The following is a 17,803-nucleotide window of genomic DNA, read 5'->3' on the forward strand; positions in this document are numbered from 1 at the left end:
AAAGCCAACAGATGACTCAAGGACCCTGCACGCGTTTCAGTGGTTAGGGACGTGGGAGAACAGAAGCTCCTTCCCTGGGTCACACCGTTCTCATCTGTGTCAGACGCCTCCAGTCACAGACACGTCACCGAACTGGCCCCTACTTGGCTACAATCAGGTGGCCGCTTGGTGATGGCCCCTAAGGAAGGGGGTGCAATGTGCCCAAGTGACTGCGGGAGGCCCGTGTCCGATACCCTCCGAGTCCTGGGCTCCACACCTAACACCAAGTCCCCGTGCCGCCTGCCAGCCAGTGGCCTCTTCGTCACGAGGCTGGGGCCCATCGGAGCCCAGTGACGGATGTGCAGTGGGGGCCGCCACGGAGGTGATCCCGCTACACTTCTGTCCCTGAAGCCGTCGTCAGGGCGCCTGCCGCAGCCCGCTGTCCCCAAGAACAGCTGGGGACAGAGGTGCCGGGCCCTAGCCCAGGGTGGGTGCCAACGGGCAGAGGGGACTCCGGGCCCTGGGCTCCGCCCCGCCGGCCTCCCAGGTCTGATGCCAGGAGGGCCCGTGATGAGATGAGGTGTAGGAGAGGGTGTCGTGCGGCAAAGCCCAGGGCTCTAGATCGCTGTCACAAAGGGTACTCTCGGGTTCTGACACCTTAGGCTGCACAGTGTGTCTCTGGGGTACGTTCTCCCTGCTCTTGGGACGTGTCATTTTCTTATGTTTTACAAATGCCTACCTGGCAAACCGTAGTGTGCAAAAATACCCAGGCTGCTACAGCACGCACTCTACGTGCGTACAACGTGCACGGATGCGAAGGTGTGACGGGGTTAAAGATCACCAAGCAGCACAGTAAGTCGGAACTCACACGCTAGGACAGACCACACAGAACACGCACCTGAGGTCCAGGACCTGGCTGGCGACAACGCCAGGCTGGGTGGATTTTCCTTCAGGCAGGTCGTAGAGGAAGAGCTTGCAGTCACAGACCACCGCGTAAGCCCGCTGCCACCCCTTCTTCACCCCGGTAGGCTTTGGGACCTACAGGGAACAGTGGCCACATTCCAGTCCACGCAGCGGAGTCCGCGGCCCCGGGAGACGTCCCGCCCGTGGTTTCCTTCCAGCTGCCGAACGGCTGGCCGGCTCCTCCGGGGACAGCCCCCTCTCGCCCTTCCCAGGCTGGTGCCAGGGCCGGGTCCGGGCCCGGGCAGACTCAGGCACTACTGGGGAGGGATCCACACGTGATACAAGGTGATGCACGGGCCAAGGCGGACGAGTCAGCAGACAGGCGTGTTCACAGCACCCACAGCTGCGAGGCTGCGGCCGGAGGCTGTCCGGACACAGTGGTTTTCAGGCGGCACTTGGCCACGGAGCCCTGTCTTTAAATGCACGGCCCAGAAGGCGGGGACAAGGGGCTCTGGCAGACGGAGATGTTTCTGTGGGGTCCTCGGAACCCGGGCCCCAGCGCCTTAGCGCCCAGGAGGGGAGGCCTCCCAGGAGCAGCGCGACGGTCACTTCACAAAGCAACCAAGGACAGCCCTCGGGAGCAGTGGGGTGTGGCTCTCGTGTCATGGCGCCCGAGGCCAGGAGAGCTGAGGTGGCGGAACCCGGGTCTCCGCGCGTCCTACCTTGACATAGCCCTTGTAGGCCGTCCCTATGCCTCTCTGCACGTCCACGCCGAGCGGCCGCTTGGACTGCTCAGGAGGGATGGGGCACACCTGGGGAGCGCTGTCTCTGCAGGCCACGTGGCAAGCGAAGGAGCACACTGGAAAAGCGCGGGGGGGGGGGGGGGGGGGGGGGGGGCACGGCAGTCAGAGCCCGCCTCCTCCGGGGCAGGACGAGGCTCAGTGATCACCTCCCCGAGTCGCAGGAAGGGTCCAGACACCCAGCGCAGCCAGCACATTCTGGAACACAGGCCCCACAGAGCCGCGGGACTCTGGCACCAAGCAGCTCTCCGGCAAGCTGGCGGGGCCCTCGCGGGGAGGCGAGGGCTGGCGTTGGGGGCGCGGCCGCAGAGCCACACTGCTCTCCCGGGAAGCCGCGCCTCGCTGCCACAGGCTTGTGACAGGGCAGTGGCTTCAAGGACACACAGGTGTCCTGGCAGCCGATCAAAAGGCCTGCCAGTAACAAAGGGAAAGGCTGCTGCTACCAGGTAGAACACAAAGCTGTTTTGCAGAGCACCCCCCGCCCAGCTGCTGTCGCTTGTGTGACTCCGGCAGGCGGCTCATCTGTGAGACGGGTGATCAAATGCCCTGAACGTGTCTTGCTGCCCAATGCGAGTGCAGCGCCCGGCCCCGGGCGGGAGCGCAGCAGGGGAGACACAAAATACCGGCTTATCCTCAGACGCCATAATAACGGAGAAGCTTAAAGTCCTGTTTACTCTCTGCTCTTCCTGATTTTCCAGGACCCTGCATGTTTCGTATTATGGCAAACAATACTCGGCTCTCCCAGTGCAGCGAGGACCCCTTCTGAGTGTTCACAAAGCTACAGAGAGAGGACCCGCCCTCTACTGGCTCACAAATAGGCTTCCCTTCAGCTGCACCTGACCTTGGAGTAATTCCCTCCCGGGACAGGCCCCACCCCCCCCTCCCTGCCCCCCAGCCCCGGCCTTGAAGGCGCAGGGCCCACACTCACCCTCGCAGGCGTAGCCCTGGCGGACCAGCCCCACCATCAGGGAGGTGCAGTGGCTGCACTGTGTGGGGCTGGAGAAGGACTTGATGCTGAACTGGTGAGCTTTTGGCTGGAGGAAGAATATGGAGAAGGTGAGACCCAGGCTCTGAACAGAGACCATCTGTTTATGGTCAAGTTTATAAACTCGGCCATGGCCTTGAAAGGTCGAAAAGGTGCAGTTTCACTTTGAGATGTACGTGCTAACCAGAGAGGAGTGCTTAACACCCGTCTACAGAGCTGGAGCCTGAAAATTAAGTCAACGCGTTTCCTTCCGTGAGCTTTGGTCTTGCTACCAAAACACCACAGGGGGATGGGTAGGGCCGCTGTGGTACCATGGCTGCCACTGACTCTGGAGCAAGCGCCGTGCCTCCTGGAGGCCCCTGGGGGGGGGGGGGGGGAACCGCCCCCACAGCTGCCCTTGCACATGAGACCAAAAAGACAAGCAAGGAATGGACGGCAGCCCTGTTCTGGAGAGCAAAGGCCTGGACAGACCCCCGTCCCGTTGGGAGGACAGACACGAGGACACAATCACGGGAGGCTGAGCAGAGGAACAAGCCGCAGACACGAAGGATGGTGAGTCTACACAGCTCCGACACAGCAAAACGAAAGGACTGTTACTCGGGGACGCAAATACTATAAAACCATTTGTAAGAAGCAAGGGAGCAGTGAACACGAGATGCAGACAGCAGTCCACCTGACCCGACTGTGCAAGAAGCTAAGTCCACAGCCCAACAAAATCAAGGTCTTGGGGGCGCCTGGGTGGCGCAGTCGGTTGAGCGTCCGACTTCAGCCAGGTCACGATCTCGCGGTCCGTGAGTTCGAGCCCCGCGTCGGGCTCTGGGCTGATGGCTCAGAGCCTGGAGCCTGTTTCTGATTCTGTGTCTCCCTCTCTCTCTCTCTGCCTCTCCCCTGTTCATGCTCTGTCTCTCTCTGTCCCAAAAATAAATAAAAACGTTGAAAAAAAAATTAAAAAAAAAAAAATCAAGGTCTTGTCTCTAGCTGGCACGGCTGCCTACGGTTGAGGCCACGTCTGTGTGAAAAGGAAAACAAAATGCATCTAAATGTGTGAAGCCAAACGCTAAGCCTGGAAACACAACTGGAGCTCTGGGGTCAGTGCCGGACCTTCTGCGCTGGCGCCTGGCTCTCCAGATGTGCTTCTGGAAAAGACAGGTGAGAAACCTGCACATTTGGTGCAGCCCCCCTACTCTGGGGACACACCTTCCCACGAGCCACAGGGTTCTCTACTGCCGGAAGTGCAGACAGGTAAGCGGAAGTAAGTTTGCAGAAGGAACACAGTAGATACATAACACAGAGTGGTCACCATCAGAGAAGGGAACGTGATCCAGAAAATGAAGGAAAACAAGAGGAGTTCTGAAATTTCCCAATTAGAATGTGACGACTTGTCATTGATTTAATTAAGGAAACACAGGGTCCAGACACTTCCTGGGCCACACGCTGTTCACAGCAAACCATTAACAGGACACAAGGGTCTCACCGTGTCTGCAAAACCAATGAGCCTATCTTATTCATACAGTTACCTTCTAAAATAGAGAAGGCGCCACGGGTAAAAGCAAGGGCCCTACCTTTGGTCCAGCCAGAGCGAGGGGCTGCGTGGTGGGCAGCGGCACGGTGGGCGGCCTCTGTGGGGCCCGAGCCATGTCCTGGGGACAAGCAGGCACAGGTGAGCATCCTCTTAGCTCAGTACTGCTCTAACATGTCAGACCCTGCTTGGGATTCATTTCTCCCTCGAACTGATTAATAATGAACTGCATTTTTAATTTACTACATTGTTGAGACATCTGTCTGCGCTCATGCAGCCGATGCACGGGCAGTCCCTCGAGATACAAGTCAGGCCCAGCAGCTGGCGATGGGATCTGGCTACGAGGTGTGAGGCAGGACCAGGGGGGCCACCTTGGCATGAGGGCAGCCTCTGTTCACCGAGGGCAGCATGTGGCACACGGGCATGGGGGTGGTGGGTCCCGAGGTTCTCGCAGGGTAGTATATGGTATGACACTGCTTACTTCTTGCTGCTCTGTGCTTGCAGCCACAGACACCGACGGGGACACCTCTGGCTTCGGGGCTTGTGTTTCCTGCTCCCCAGTGGAGCTGCTCTGTGAAAATAAAGGCAAAGAAACAGTGGGAAGGAGAGAACTGCAGAAGTCACACTCTGATTCCGTGGTCTGTGTTTAGAGAGTGTTCCACCGGGGACCCAAGGTCCTGGCCCTGGCTCTGGCTCCCATCTGACCCCACCTCACTCACAGCCAGCCTGCCTTCCCTGAGGACCACTACCTATGGCATTCTAAGACCAGAGTGATGACTGTGGGGTCTGTCAAGTCACAGCTGTTACCGAAGGCCAGAAGCTCCAAGCCTCCCCCTCCAGCCAAAGCCCTTGCTCACATTCTCCCCACGGCCCTGTGTAAGGGGCAGAAACTGGAAACCACCAAGCCACTGTTGTCGTTCAGAAATGATTTCATCCGTACCTGGTATCGTTGAGATAAAGGAGTCAAATGTTTTCGACCTCATTTCAGGGATCAAGAAGAAATTCTGAGATCAATCGGGGTCTGTGGGCCTATGGCCAGAAGCAAGAATTTCCCTGAAAGCCTTATGACACGGGGAAGCAATGTTTTGTTCTAAGCACTCAAGATTCCCAAATTAATTTCAGTTTGAAATCGAAGCTAAAGCTTTGAATCTAATTTGAAGCTATTCTAAAACCACTTAAAAATGACCTTATTTGGGGGCCCCTGGGTGGCTCAGTCGGTGAAGCACCCAACTTCAGCTCAGGTCATGATCTCATGGTTCGTGAATTCAAGCCCTGCATCAGGCTCTGTGCTGACAGCTGTCTCTCTCTCTCTCTCTCTCAAAAATAAATAAACATTAAAAAAAATTTTTTTTTAATGACCTCATTTGGAGTGTTATTATTTCCTGATGAAAGGCTATTGCTATTTAAACAGACACACATAAACCATGCGTGTGTGCAGTGAGCGGGAGCAAGCGCTGGGACACAGAAGTAGCTGGGCTAGGTTCCTACAGGGGCCGTTTGCAGCTGTTACCCCGTGTTCCACACTGAAATCCCAATCAAGCAAATCAGAGAAACGCTTTCCAAAAGTTGTAATTAACAAGGTTCCTGTAGAAGGAGCCAAATTCAGCTGGGAAGGTAGCACAGCACATAAACACCGCAGTTTGTGAATTTGTTAATTTCACAAGGGAAATGCTCTACCAATTAGCTAATTATCAAAGCTACAACAGTAAGCAAATTTCTCCCATAAATACGGTATGTTACACGCATTAGCGTTCCATCTCTCCATGAACGAGGAGCAAGAGAATATTAAGAAACCTGACTGGTTTCACTTGGTTGGTCCAAGGATGGGAATTAAGGGCAAGGAGTCGTCCACGACTGAGGGCTGCTAGGGACACAGGGAGGGCGTGGGGGCCAGCCTCAGCAGCGACTGCTGCTTCCCAAGAGGCTAGCAGAGAAGATGTGGGGGAGGCAGCGTCGTTAATGGTGACAGAAGCGAGGAACAGAACCGTCACTCCCCAACCAATGAAAACTTGCAGAAAAATACAGTGATTCCATCACTGTGGCCAATCGTTCTAATAGTTAACAACATGTTTAATAGGGAGAAAGCAGGGTAGAAGCTTCTAAAAGACGATTCTCAGGTCTGGAAACACCTCCTGACAAACCCAGACTCTGACCAAGGATTTGCTACTTAAACCACAGAGGAAGGAGGGACTGAGACCAAACACGAAGACGGCAGGAGTGCTGACTCCCCGGACACGGTACCAAGATTACGGCCTCCATCTAGCTCCGTGACAAAACCTCCCGGCGGGCTGTCTACAGTGGCGCCGAGTTCGGGCTGAAACCACCTGCCCCAGGGATCGCTACTCTTGCTCCGATTCTGTGTCTAACGCCGCTCTCCTGGCCACCTCCATCCCGTTAACAACGGCAGCCCTCGGGTTGCCGCGATGTGTCTAGCGCTCCAGCAGTGAGAGAGGGACGAGACTTACGAAGCAGGACGTTTCTGAAAGAACCACCGTGTGAGGACCAGGTAAATCTATCTGCTGCTTAAAACTCAGGCCTTCAGGGAAGAGACGAGCATCACCAACTTGACAAGAAACCATTCTGACAGGTGAACATGAGCAGGTGTGAGCCAGAGCAGCAGGACCCACGCAAACCTACTTGATTCTGTAAGAACCGCTGCCAGGCACGGGCTGCTGGCCTTCGCCAACCCGTGGGCACAAGGCTGCTGGCGGACGGACATCCGGCAGCCTTCCCGACGGCTCGACGCTTACGAATGGGCGGGGCGGGGCCTGGCAGACGCCACCTCCGCCTGACGCCGAAAGCGTCACGAAGCCGACACACTCGGGACGTCCACATCCCGTGCGGCATCCCTGCCACAATGTCCAACCCACGTCAAATCAGCCATCAGACAAATCCGGACCGTAGGACACTCAGTGAGACGACTGGTACAGATACCACAAAAATACCAATGTTATAAAGGGTGGGGGTGGGGGTTGGGGTGGGGGAGAAACTGGGACACTGTTCCAGATCAAAGACTAAATGCGACTTAGGAGCTCTGCTTGGACCCTGACAAGGGGAGGCAAACCAGCCGTAAAGGACACTCAGGGACAAGGGACATGTAAAACATGCGTGCTCTACTACAGCATCAGTGCAAAGGTCTCGTGCAGGACAATGACATTATGGTTGTGTTAGGAGAACATCCTTCATCTTAGGAAACAAACACTGATGCGTTAGGAGAAAATGGCAGGGAGAGATACCTATGTGTTTACTATAGTATTCTTTCAACTTGCCCGCAGGCTTAACGTTTTCTTAACAAAAAAAAATGATGGAAATCAATGAAAACGACAACATGCCATCAGAAGTCCCATTAATGAGATTTGTTTTCGCTATTTTTACTTTCTGGCTTACTTCAAGGGTTGCTAGCAAGGGTCCACCCCTATCGTCTGGAGAGAAGCGGTAAAGAAGGCACTGGGTCCGCGGGCAGCGCACAAAGGGAGAGATGGGACTCACTCGGAATGGCTCCCTCGGGCCGCCCCGCCTACCCGGTGCGGGTCGCTGAGCAGGGGCGGGCCACGGCAACAATTCTCCCCAACCACCCGTCCGCCCACCCCACGGGGGCCACCGCAGACCAAACCGGAGGGCCACACAGAAGTCACTGAAGTGGTAATGAGACTGGCTTAGTCTTCATTTGCGGCATGGTGGGAATGTGTATTTAGAAACCCGCCTGAGGGGTGCCTGGGTGGCTTAGTAGGTTAAGTGAACGACCTTGGCTCAGGTCATGATCTCACGAGGGTTCGAGCCCCTGTGCTGACAGCTCAGAGTCTGGCGCCTGCTTCGGATTCTGTGTCTCCCTCTCTGCTCCTCCCCCACTCACGCTCTGTCTCCGTCTCAAAAATAAACATTAAAAAAAATGTTTTTTTAATTAAAAAAAAAAAAATAAAAACCCGTCTGAGATGCTCACCACACAGCCAGAAGCCAGTGCCGATTCTTCCCTGAAGATGCTGAGCACTTTCTTAGCTTCCACGTAAGTCTGGGGAAGCATCTCCGCGAGCATTTCCGGTACCTTAAACGTCTCTAACCTCACCCATGTGACACCCTGGGTCACTCCTAGGTCAGCACGACAGAGCAAGCTGTCAGGTGTCAATTTACTAGTGTGTTTGCGGCCCCACCGGTGGTCAGAGCATGTCCTACCAACTCTAACTTATCATAAATTCATTTGTCACTTTTTAGAATAACTACTTACTCTAAATGTCAGATCGTGTCCAAGAGGTGCAGTGTTGAAATACTCAAAAATAGAATCCTGAAAATCTGGAAGTTTCAATCCTATAAAAAAGAAACAGACTAGTCAAGGCAAATTTAAAAGACCATCTGTGCTCCCATGGGGAGACTCAGCACCATCAAGATGTCAATTCTCCTTAACCTAACGAATAAATCTGATGTGATTCTAGTTAAGTTCATTTGGAGAGTGTCTCAGAAGTCCTTAAAAAAAGGGGTTGGGGGAGGAGATCTACCAGATACTAAATCAGATTTACTGAAACCTCTTTCATCACAATCCAGTGGTTCCTGCCAGTGAACAGTGAACAGGGCAGGAAATCCAGAAACAGACTCAAGTGCCCATGGTGACCTCATGTGGTAAGAGTCACATACAAAATCGGTAGGGAGAGGAACTTCTCAACAACTGGTATTAGACGACCAGCCACAGGAAAAAGATAAAACTAAAAACTAGATCCACAACTCAAAATGCACATCAGAGTAAATTTCAAATGGACCAGTAATCCACATTTAAAAAATGAAACCTGTATACAAGTATTAGAAAATATGAGTGAATTATTTGAGTACCTGGGGACTCAGAAATATTCCCCTGTAACTGAAAAAAGGGAAAAAAAAAGACAAATGTGAGGCACAAAAAACAAAACAAAACAAAAAAAAACACCCCAAAAAACCTTATGCTTGGTAAAAAACACAAGCAAAATAAGAATGACAGAAGACAAACTGGGAAAATATTTGCAACTTTCATCACAAACAAAAGGCTCTATATATTCTATTCTCCATCTACAAAAAGTTTCTAGAAAAAAACTTACTCTGAATTTTAAAAAGTGAGCAAAAGATACAAATACATAAAAATCACAGAATAAGAAAATCTCAAGGCGCGTGGGTGGCCCAGGCAGTTAAGCGTCCAATCCTTGATTTCAGCTCAGGTCATGACCTTGCGCTTTGTGGGACTGAGCCCCGAGTTGGGCTCTGCGCTGACAGTGCAGAGCCTGCTTGGGATTCTCTCTCTCCTTCTCTCTCTGCCCCTCCCCTGCTCACAAGTAAGCATTAAAGAAAAAAAGAAAAGAAACACAAATAGCCCTTAAACATACAAAAGGTGCTCAATCTTACTCGTAAGAGGGACGCAAGCACAATCTGTATTCTAATGCTCCTTCCCACCTGTTCGCTGTGTGCTCACACTGTGTGCACGCGGCTGTGGGGCAGCAGCCGTCGCCTGCGCGCGGGCAGGGACACACGTGCACAAGCCTCTGGGCGGCCGAGGTCACCGCCAGCATCAGCGCAAGCATGCTTACTCCTTAACCGGCACTCCCACTTCCAAAAATCTACCCCCACGAACCCCACAGGAACAGGACATGTTACCCACACACGGCTACTCCTTACAGCACCTGCTGTGACAGCGAGGAAACAGCCCGACCCCCGCCCGTAGCCCCCAGCAGGATGTGGTGCCGCCGGGACGGGACCGGGCCACCTCTCATGCCGCGGCCCTACCCACTCACAGATCGGAGGCCCCAGCAGGCAGGCTGCCTCGTATGATCAGGGGGACACGGATGGGTGACTCTACATACACGTGTATTTGCTTTGCACTTCCAAGAGGAAACAGGAAGGATAAGCCACAAACTGTGGTTACCTTCGAGAAAGGCATATTTGAACATACGCTACCTCAGAATATTGGCTTCAAAATCATGTTAAGGGCTTTCTTTATATAACTAAAAACTATTAAATCTAAAATAAAACCATGCTGTTAAAAAAAACCTTATATTTAAATACTTCAGAAGCTTATAATTTACCAGTATCTGCTCTAAATTTTTCTTCCATCTTTTTCTTCAAAATTTCCATTTCTTCTAATAATTCTCTATTTTTGGCTTCGGAATCCTTTAGTTTACTAAAACAAAAAATAAAAAATAGAAGGCTTTAAGTACCCTGAGAACAGATATCTACACGTTGATTCAGTGAGTGTCAAAATGTGAGGGCAGGGATTAATTTCCAGGGCCTGGGAAAGTGCCGGAACATGGCAGGCTCCCCGCTGCGAACGGAAACACAAATCCACTCTTGGCATGGGTGAGTCCGCTGAGCACGTTACAGAGATTACAGATATTTCAGAATTATAAACAGACATGGATTTTCAAAATCATGGTTAATGAAGGTGTATCTGGAGGCCCTCGTGGAGTTTCTGACCCTCCCAGTCTCTTTCCAAATGAGTCCTTTGTCCTCCGAGGACACACCACCCAGATTACTCAGCCATCAGACCTCCAAACGTCATTCCCACAACCAGCGAGACGGCGGGCTGCACGAGACCACGACCACCACCTGAGCACAGCTGCTGGGGGGGCGGGCCTCGGTTCCTACGCTTTCCTGCAGGGACAGAGCAGTCAGGCTGCTGCAGTGACCTGGCCAGGAGGCGAGCGGTGCAGTCCAGCAGCTGAGTGGGGGTTCTGCGCCGAATTGGCAGGTGATGCTGGCTGACCTACACCTCTCTGCGTCTCGCTGTCCTCATCTGTAAAATGGGGCTCAAGAGTGCTGGCCTCCTAGGAACACCATGACAGTCACGTGATTAATAGGCTCAACCTCTTACAGGGAGCGTACCTAAACGGTAGCCATCGCTACTCTTACTTTTAGCCCCAAACTAACAAGATGTGTGACTCGGTAATCCCATCAGTGGCCCGGTTCGTGACATCCAGGTCCCCACCTTCCACATCAACAGCTACTACAGGTAGGGCGGCCTGGGTTTTACGAGAGAGCAGTTCACGACCATCTCCTGGGCATGTAAGACTGCCAGCGGCAGCCTCTCATCAAACATTCACTGAATTTACTGTTGTGTAAAAACGGTGCTTGAGGGTCAGAAAAAAGTTTTGAGATAGGCATACCGTCTTCAACCTGTATTTACAATATTAGTTTCAGGTTAAAAGGGAAAACTCGAAGTTGATGAAACAAACAGCACTTAGGGAACAAGCAGGCCAGAACTGTCCCTCAGACGTTGTGGCCGTGGCTTGTCACCCGGCACAGGGAGGACCAGCATCTGCCTCTTACACACACAGATGTTGGCACTTCAAAACCGCGGGCTCCCATCGCTTCACTGCTTCCTGAGAAAATAAGCACAGACCTCCGATGCGCGCAGGGCATTTGCACATCCACGCCATCGATTCTCACTGAGCGCCTACTAGGGGCCAGAAACGGTCCACCGTGCAAAGCTCCTTCCAGTCAACTGGTATCACAGAGCAGGGGTGTGCCCAAGGTCACACAGTCCCCTATCGAGTCAGAACACAGTACCAGGTACCTTTCAAAGGAGAGATTCGCATCTTTGACTTTCCTCAGCTCCTCTTGAACAAGCTGTTTGGCCCGGATCTCCGCCTCAAGAGCAGACTGCAACTCTAGCCGTGCAGACATGTCTAGCTTCTGACTACGGCGCACTTTCCAAAGGGGGTCCTGGAGACAATGGTTCAGATATTAAAGATATATACATATATATATATATATATTTTTTTTTTTTAATTTTTTAACATTTATCTACTTTTGAAAGACAGGAATTGTGCAAGCAGGGGAGGGGCAGAGGGCAAGGGAGACACAGAATCTGAAGGTTCCAGCCTCTGAGCTGTCAGCACAGAGCCTGATGTGGGGCTCGAATCCATAAACTGTGAGATCATGACCTAAGATGAAGTCAGCTTAACTAACTGAACCACCCAAGCGCTCTAAGATATTATTTATTGACTTTATTTATTTATTTATTGAGAGAGAGAACATGTGTATGCATGTGAGCCGGGGAGAAGAGAGGGAAGGAGACAGAGGGTCTGAAGCAGGCTCTACGCTGAAAGATAGCCTGATGCGGGGCTCAAACTCATGAACCGTGAGATCATGACCTGAGCTGATGCTTAACTGAGTCACCCAGGCACTCATAAAGATACATATGTTTCTACATTTTTTTTTAACATTTATTCATTTTTGAGAGACAGAGAGAAAGAGCATGAACAGGGATGGGGCACAGAGAGGAAGACAGAATCCAAAGCAGGCTCCAGGCTCTGAGCTGTCGGCACAGAGCCTGATGTGGGGCTCGAACTCACGAACCGTGAGACCATGACCTGAGCCACCCAGGTGCCCCTTTAAAGATATATTTTTGAGATATTTACTTGTTTAAAAAAATGTTGACACATAATTCATCTTCTTCTCATCTTAAACTTTTATTATCACGTTTAAATATTAACTTAATTAACTTAAATATTAATTTGATACTATTAGATATCATCAAAGTCCATCAGACCCAATTTTAGTCTGGGCTTTTTATGACTTTTATTCTTTATTAGAGATCTTCAAAAGAATGAGCTGCAGCTTAAAAAAATTTTTTTTAAAGAATAAAACTCAACCAGGAGTGCAATTTCTATTTGGGCCCGTTAGACTCTCTTACAAACGTATGATATATTGTGGGGGTCTCCGTTATCTTACTCTTCCTTTATCTTGAAACATCTCCTATTTCACTATCCGAGCAATTACGTCATTACTCATCAATCATCCCTGCCCACAACGGAAGACTGAAGCGGCAGGAAGAGCAAGGATGGAGGGCTCAGCAGGGTGAGGTTAACAGTGACCGAGATCAGCTGGATGGCAGCGTGCTCCCCTTCTCCCACCGAGATGCTGCCCGTGTTCCATCCGCTCACGAGAGGGACAGAAGGAATCTGGAGATTCCACTTTATTAGACTTTTTTAAAAGCTTTCAGTCCACACAGCTGAGAATTTTTCGTTTTCTGTCCATAAAGAGAAGAAAAGGGAACTGACTAGGGGTTTGCAGGGACAGAGAAACGGGCGCTTTATCGGACGCCAACGACTGTGATGAACCCAGTGAATGTCAGAAGCCTGAGTCTTCAGATGACCATGGCCCACACGGATTTCCTCAAGAATCAACGAGTGAACAATACACTTCTATGGACAGGAAGGAAATACACTTTCCTCAGTCAGTCCTTCAACAGGAAGGACTGTTCACACAGAATTCTGCAACAAGGATCTCAATCACCCCATTTTGCTAAAAGGACCTAGGGCTATATTCTTTCATCTTTCATAAGGTTTATGCTCTAGGTTTATTTAACGCAGTTCACAAGCGCGAGTATACCCGTAGATATGACTGGAAGAGAAAACGCAGAAATGAAAAAAACTTGATCATTTGAATTGGTACTTCTAAATCTAAAATCAAAAAATGAATATGTTCTCCAATTACAGAGCGAAGAACACAGCTGTATTCTTCGACAAGATGGTATATGTGCCGGGTGCTCAGGTGACAGGATGAGGAGTAATGACATTTGACGTAACAACACCCTTTGGGGCAAACAGATGTTCAAACCAGCAAAACAGGGAATAAAAATCTGGGTTTGTGAAGTTCTAACTAAAACGCTAATGAAACAGTTCCCCTACACCTTTATTGTTACTAGTGTTCGTCACTTACAGAATAACTTACACACACATATTGTAAGGAAGGCAGACAGAAGGAGGGACACGTGGGGTTGCGCCCAGAAGTGAGCCTGGGTGGAGACGGCTCGCCAAACTCTGGGCACTCGAAACACACGGACCACTGACTGGGGGGCGGGGGGGGGGGGGTGAGAGAATGGACAAAACCCATCTCCTTGACGGCAGGAGCCCGTCGCGCGAACTGCGGTCCCTCCACAGAGTGGCTGTGGTCTCCCAGTAGTTCAGACAGCGGCGCTCTGCACCTGGGGGGCGTCCCTGGCCACACGGAGGCCCGTATCACCTGAGTTACTTGCCCGGCACTGAGTTTCTACACTCGTGTTCAAGGTAAAGCCACTGGGGAGTCCCATCATCATAAAAAGACACGGTTCAGAACAAAGCCTACCAGTGCTCTCGACCCCAGACTGGAGCTCCTCAGTGTCTCGAGCTCTTCGGTCATCTTGGAAGCAAGAGCCTGAAGGTAACCTCGGGCATCTTTCTCGTCACTGACCCTAGAGAAGGACCATAGAGACCCAGTGAGAGGAGCCGAAAACGAGGACAGGTTCCTGCCCCCCGTGGGACAAAGCGACATAGCGTCCCATCAGCCGGAGCGGTCGCCCACGACCAACGAACGGCTCCGCTAGCAAGGGCCACCCCAGTCCCTCTCTGCCGTGTTGCGCGGGGGCCCGGCCTCCCTTTCGCTAGAACGTGTGGGGTGTGCCAGCCTGACCCACGCCTCCAGGGACCTGGTGCACTTTCTCCACCTATAGTCCAATGTGAAGGGCACCGGACAGAACTGCGGCCCCTCGACAGCGGCGATTCGGGAGAGGGTGGCGGGTCCGTGCCGAGGCCTCGGGGCGGCGGCGCGGGTGGAGGGAGCACGAGCGGTGTGGCAGGGCTGGGGAAGGGCGGGCGGGCACACATACCACTGAATGATCTCTGCGATCTGGGCTTCCCAGTGGGCCACCGACTCCTTCTTGGCCGCCAGGTCCTGTAGTTCATCCTCCAGCTGTCTATTTTGAGCTGTGAGTTTATCCACAAAGGAACAAAGCTGAAATTAAACAATTGTACCACATGACTCGTTATTTGGTGTCCTTTAAACGTGACCTTAGCGTTATTAAAGCTACATGTTCTTTGGAAGATTTTGAAAGTTTTCTTAAATCGTTGGGAGATTTTGCTCCAAACTTCATCTCAGATACGGACTTTTCAAACGTATCTAACTTTGGTCACATTTCAACCCAAATCTGAGCAGACAAATGACAAGAGCAGGGGATTTCAGGAAATTAGCAGCTTCTAACCCAATGGAAACGTGTTACTTCACGTAGGAAGCAAGCTGCGTAAACCACCCGACTCCCAGGACCCGCGACCGGGAACTAGAGCCCCGAGCGGTGGCATGGACTAGATTACCCGCTCGTTCTCGGCTGTCAGCTTCTTGTTTTCCTCAAACAGCATCGCCCTTTCGCGCTCGTATTTGTCTCTTATCGTGCCGACTGCTTCCTCCATTTCGGCGTGCCTGGGAAGGTGCGAGAGCGGCGGTTCAGAAGCTCCGTGAGCCAATCCTCTCGGTGGCGGGGGCACAAGCCCGCGCTCACAGCACCGAAGGGCGCGTGGAAACCTACCGTTCTCGCTTTGACTTTTCCAATTTGTCTTTCAGCACGAGAACTTCCTTCTGCAGGGCCAGCTGGTGGCTTTCCGAATCGTGTACCTCCTTTTTCACATTTTTTACTTCCAGCACATGGGAGGCCTCACGCCTGACCAACTCCTCTTCATAGAACAGGACTTTCTTCTCAAGTTCAGATTTGATTTTGGAAATCTCCTGCTGATGTTCTAAGGTGGCCCCCGGGCCCCGGCCTCCTTGCTTCATCTGAAGAGAAAGGTAAAATAAATTACAGGTCCGTGTCTTCCCCTCGAGGGCCACACGGCCCTCCACCCACACCCTGTGCGGGCACCCGTACACGCGGGTTCTTCTGTCCCCTCCCCACCAATGGCAGACACCGCGCCCGACGCAGCCGGCCACGGTCGCGAGGTCCTTCTAACAACCGTCGGGCAGATTTGAGGGGCTGACAGCACCTACCTTGCACAAGGGATGTGCCCAGATCTGCCTAGGACCCCGGAAGCTCTGTCTACACCCTGACACAATCGGTCCCCAAAGCCTCCTCACAGTTTGTTCATTCGGGCAACTATGTGTCAGGCACCTTTGTGGTTAAGAGGGTCACATCGAGGTCCCTGCTCTCGTGGGGCAGACAGGGAAAGACCGACGGCCAAGCAGCAAATGAGCAACGAGACACTGACACAGGGCAACGCGGTGAAGCGTGGGGGTGTGGTGCCCAGCGGACAGTTAAAGGAGCCATTGACGCGGGGACACGTGAAGTGCCACATCAGGCGGAAGGTTCTTCAGCACGGTGACAAACAGCAAGGTGAACGCAGTGAGCTGGGCAGGAAACGCTGGGAGGGGCTCTGTCAGGGCCCGAGTCACTCAGAGCTGCTGGGGGCACTGAGGACAGGACATGCCCTGGTTGCCGCGGGGGGGGGGGGACTGTCAGCACCGGCGGCGACGAGCAGACTCAGGCACGAGCGGGCAGAAGTCCAGGCCCCGGGGCTGCCGCCCACAGGCCCAGACGGCAGCAAGGACGATGGAGGGAAACAGGCCCGCCCGGGGTACATGCTGGGGAGAGAGCGGGCCCATCGTCTCCACCGGCAGATGAGGAAACCCAGGCTCAGAAAGGGGACTCGTGCCCCTGAGGTCACGCCAGGCTAACAAAGAGCCCCCCCTCCCCCACCTCCTCACCCCTGTTCTGGCCCCTGGCACCTCTCTGCTCGCTCGCTCACTCACTCCCTCCCGAGGCGCCTGGCTGCCCCTGGCCCCGGGCCACTGGCCTGTCTTCAACTTCAGTGGCAGGACACGGGCTTTAAGGAACTTTTTCAGAAATGGTCTCACTGAACACACAGCAGGTGTCAGGCGTTAGTTTACCAGGACTTACGAGACACTGCCTGACACTTTAAGGAAGGAAAACAGCGAAGGAACTCAGGTTCTAAACGGAAAGAAGGCACGTTTGTGACCTGTCCCCTCTCCACACCCCGTCCTTCCGGACAAGCCCACCGCGCGGGAGGACTCCCAGCACGACAGTTAGGAAGGAGGACGGGCTGGTCTCCTACAGGTACTACCTTGAGGGCCTCGAGCTCACTCTCTACTTGCTTGGAGAAGTTCTCGCTGTGCTCGCGAAGCTTGCGCTCCCGGGAGGCCTCGGCGACGGTGTCCTCCAGGCGGGCTTCCAGCTGCAAGGGGGGCACAGTGCTCACCAGCACGAAGCCGGCCCTGCCCTGGGGCTCTCTGCGGACGGCCCTGAGGGCCTGTCGCTCCTACCTCCGCACCCGATCCCAGGCCCAGGTAACGGCGGAGAAAGACACTTTAAGGCTCGACTGGAACAGCTGGTTACTAATAAACCAAGTTTAAATTCTAATGTAAACCAACAACTTGGCATTAAGTTTCCGGACAGGAGACGGACTGGTGACACAGGCAACTGGGATGTCTGCAGATCACGAATCCATCTATCGACTGGTGAAGGTCACGCGCACGTGCCCAAGCAGGGAGCAGCGGAAAGGACCCCCTGCACCTCGGCCGGCTGAGTGCCCTCTCCCTTTACTTTAAAGCAGATCCCAGATGCTGCAGTGACCTGCCCGGAGTGTGGACACTAATGCTTCGCTAGGGGTTCCACTGATGCTATAGCTACAAATGCATCTGGGTTGCAAAATAAACGGAAAAAAAACAAGTAGGTGTTTTGAGACCGACTGACAAAGAGCATGTACTTATAGAGCATCCGATTTTTTACCAAGCAAGTTGTAACAGAATTCAATCCTAAGGGCTGCTTAAAATATGACACTCGTTAATGGAAGAGTATTTGGAGTGTCTAGGGCAGCCAGTTCTCAAAGCGGGGTCCTGGGG

General features: G+C 52.7%; 1 protein-coding gene across 1 annotated transcript in view; it reads right to left on the reverse strand.

Moving 5' to 3' along the window:
* CDC42BPB (CDC42 binding protein kinase beta) overlaps positions 1-17,803 on the reverse strand; it is a 102,620-nt gene that overhangs the window by 16,340 nt on the left and 68,477 nt on the right. The window contains exons 14-26 of the mRNA XM_043557066.1: positions 17,026-17,136; positions 15,480-15,724; positions 15,268-15,373; positions 14,787-14,911; positions 14,267-14,372; positions 11,712-11,860; positions 10,225-10,319; positions 8,409-8,488; positions 4,668-4,757; positions 4,230-4,307; positions 2,611-2,716; positions 1,605-1,741; positions 878-1,017 (exon numbers count right to left, since the gene is read on the reverse strand). Of these exons, the coding sequence (XP_043413001.1) occupies positions 878-1,017; positions 1,605-1,741; positions 2,611-2,716; positions 4,230-4,307; positions 4,668-4,757; positions 8,409-8,488; positions 10,225-10,319; positions 11,712-11,860; positions 14,267-14,372; positions 14,787-14,911; positions 15,268-15,373; positions 15,480-15,724; positions 17,026-17,136 (1,568 nt within the window). The remainder of the gene's footprint in view (positions 1-877; positions 1,018-1,604; positions 1,742-2,610; positions 2,717-4,229; positions 4,308-4,667; positions 4,758-8,408; positions 8,489-10,224; positions 10,320-11,711; positions 11,861-14,266; positions 14,373-14,786; positions 14,912-15,267; positions 15,374-15,479; positions 15,725-17,025; positions 17,137-17,803) is intronic.

The sequence above is a fragment of the Prionailurus bengalensis genome, chromosome B3, assembly GCF_016509475.1.
Source record: "Prionailurus bengalensis isolate Pbe53 chromosome B3, Fcat_Pben_1.1_paternal_pri, whole genome shotgun sequence".
Taxonomy (NCBI): Eukaryota; Metazoa; Chordata; class Mammalia; order Carnivora; family Felidae; genus Prionailurus; species Prionailurus bengalensis.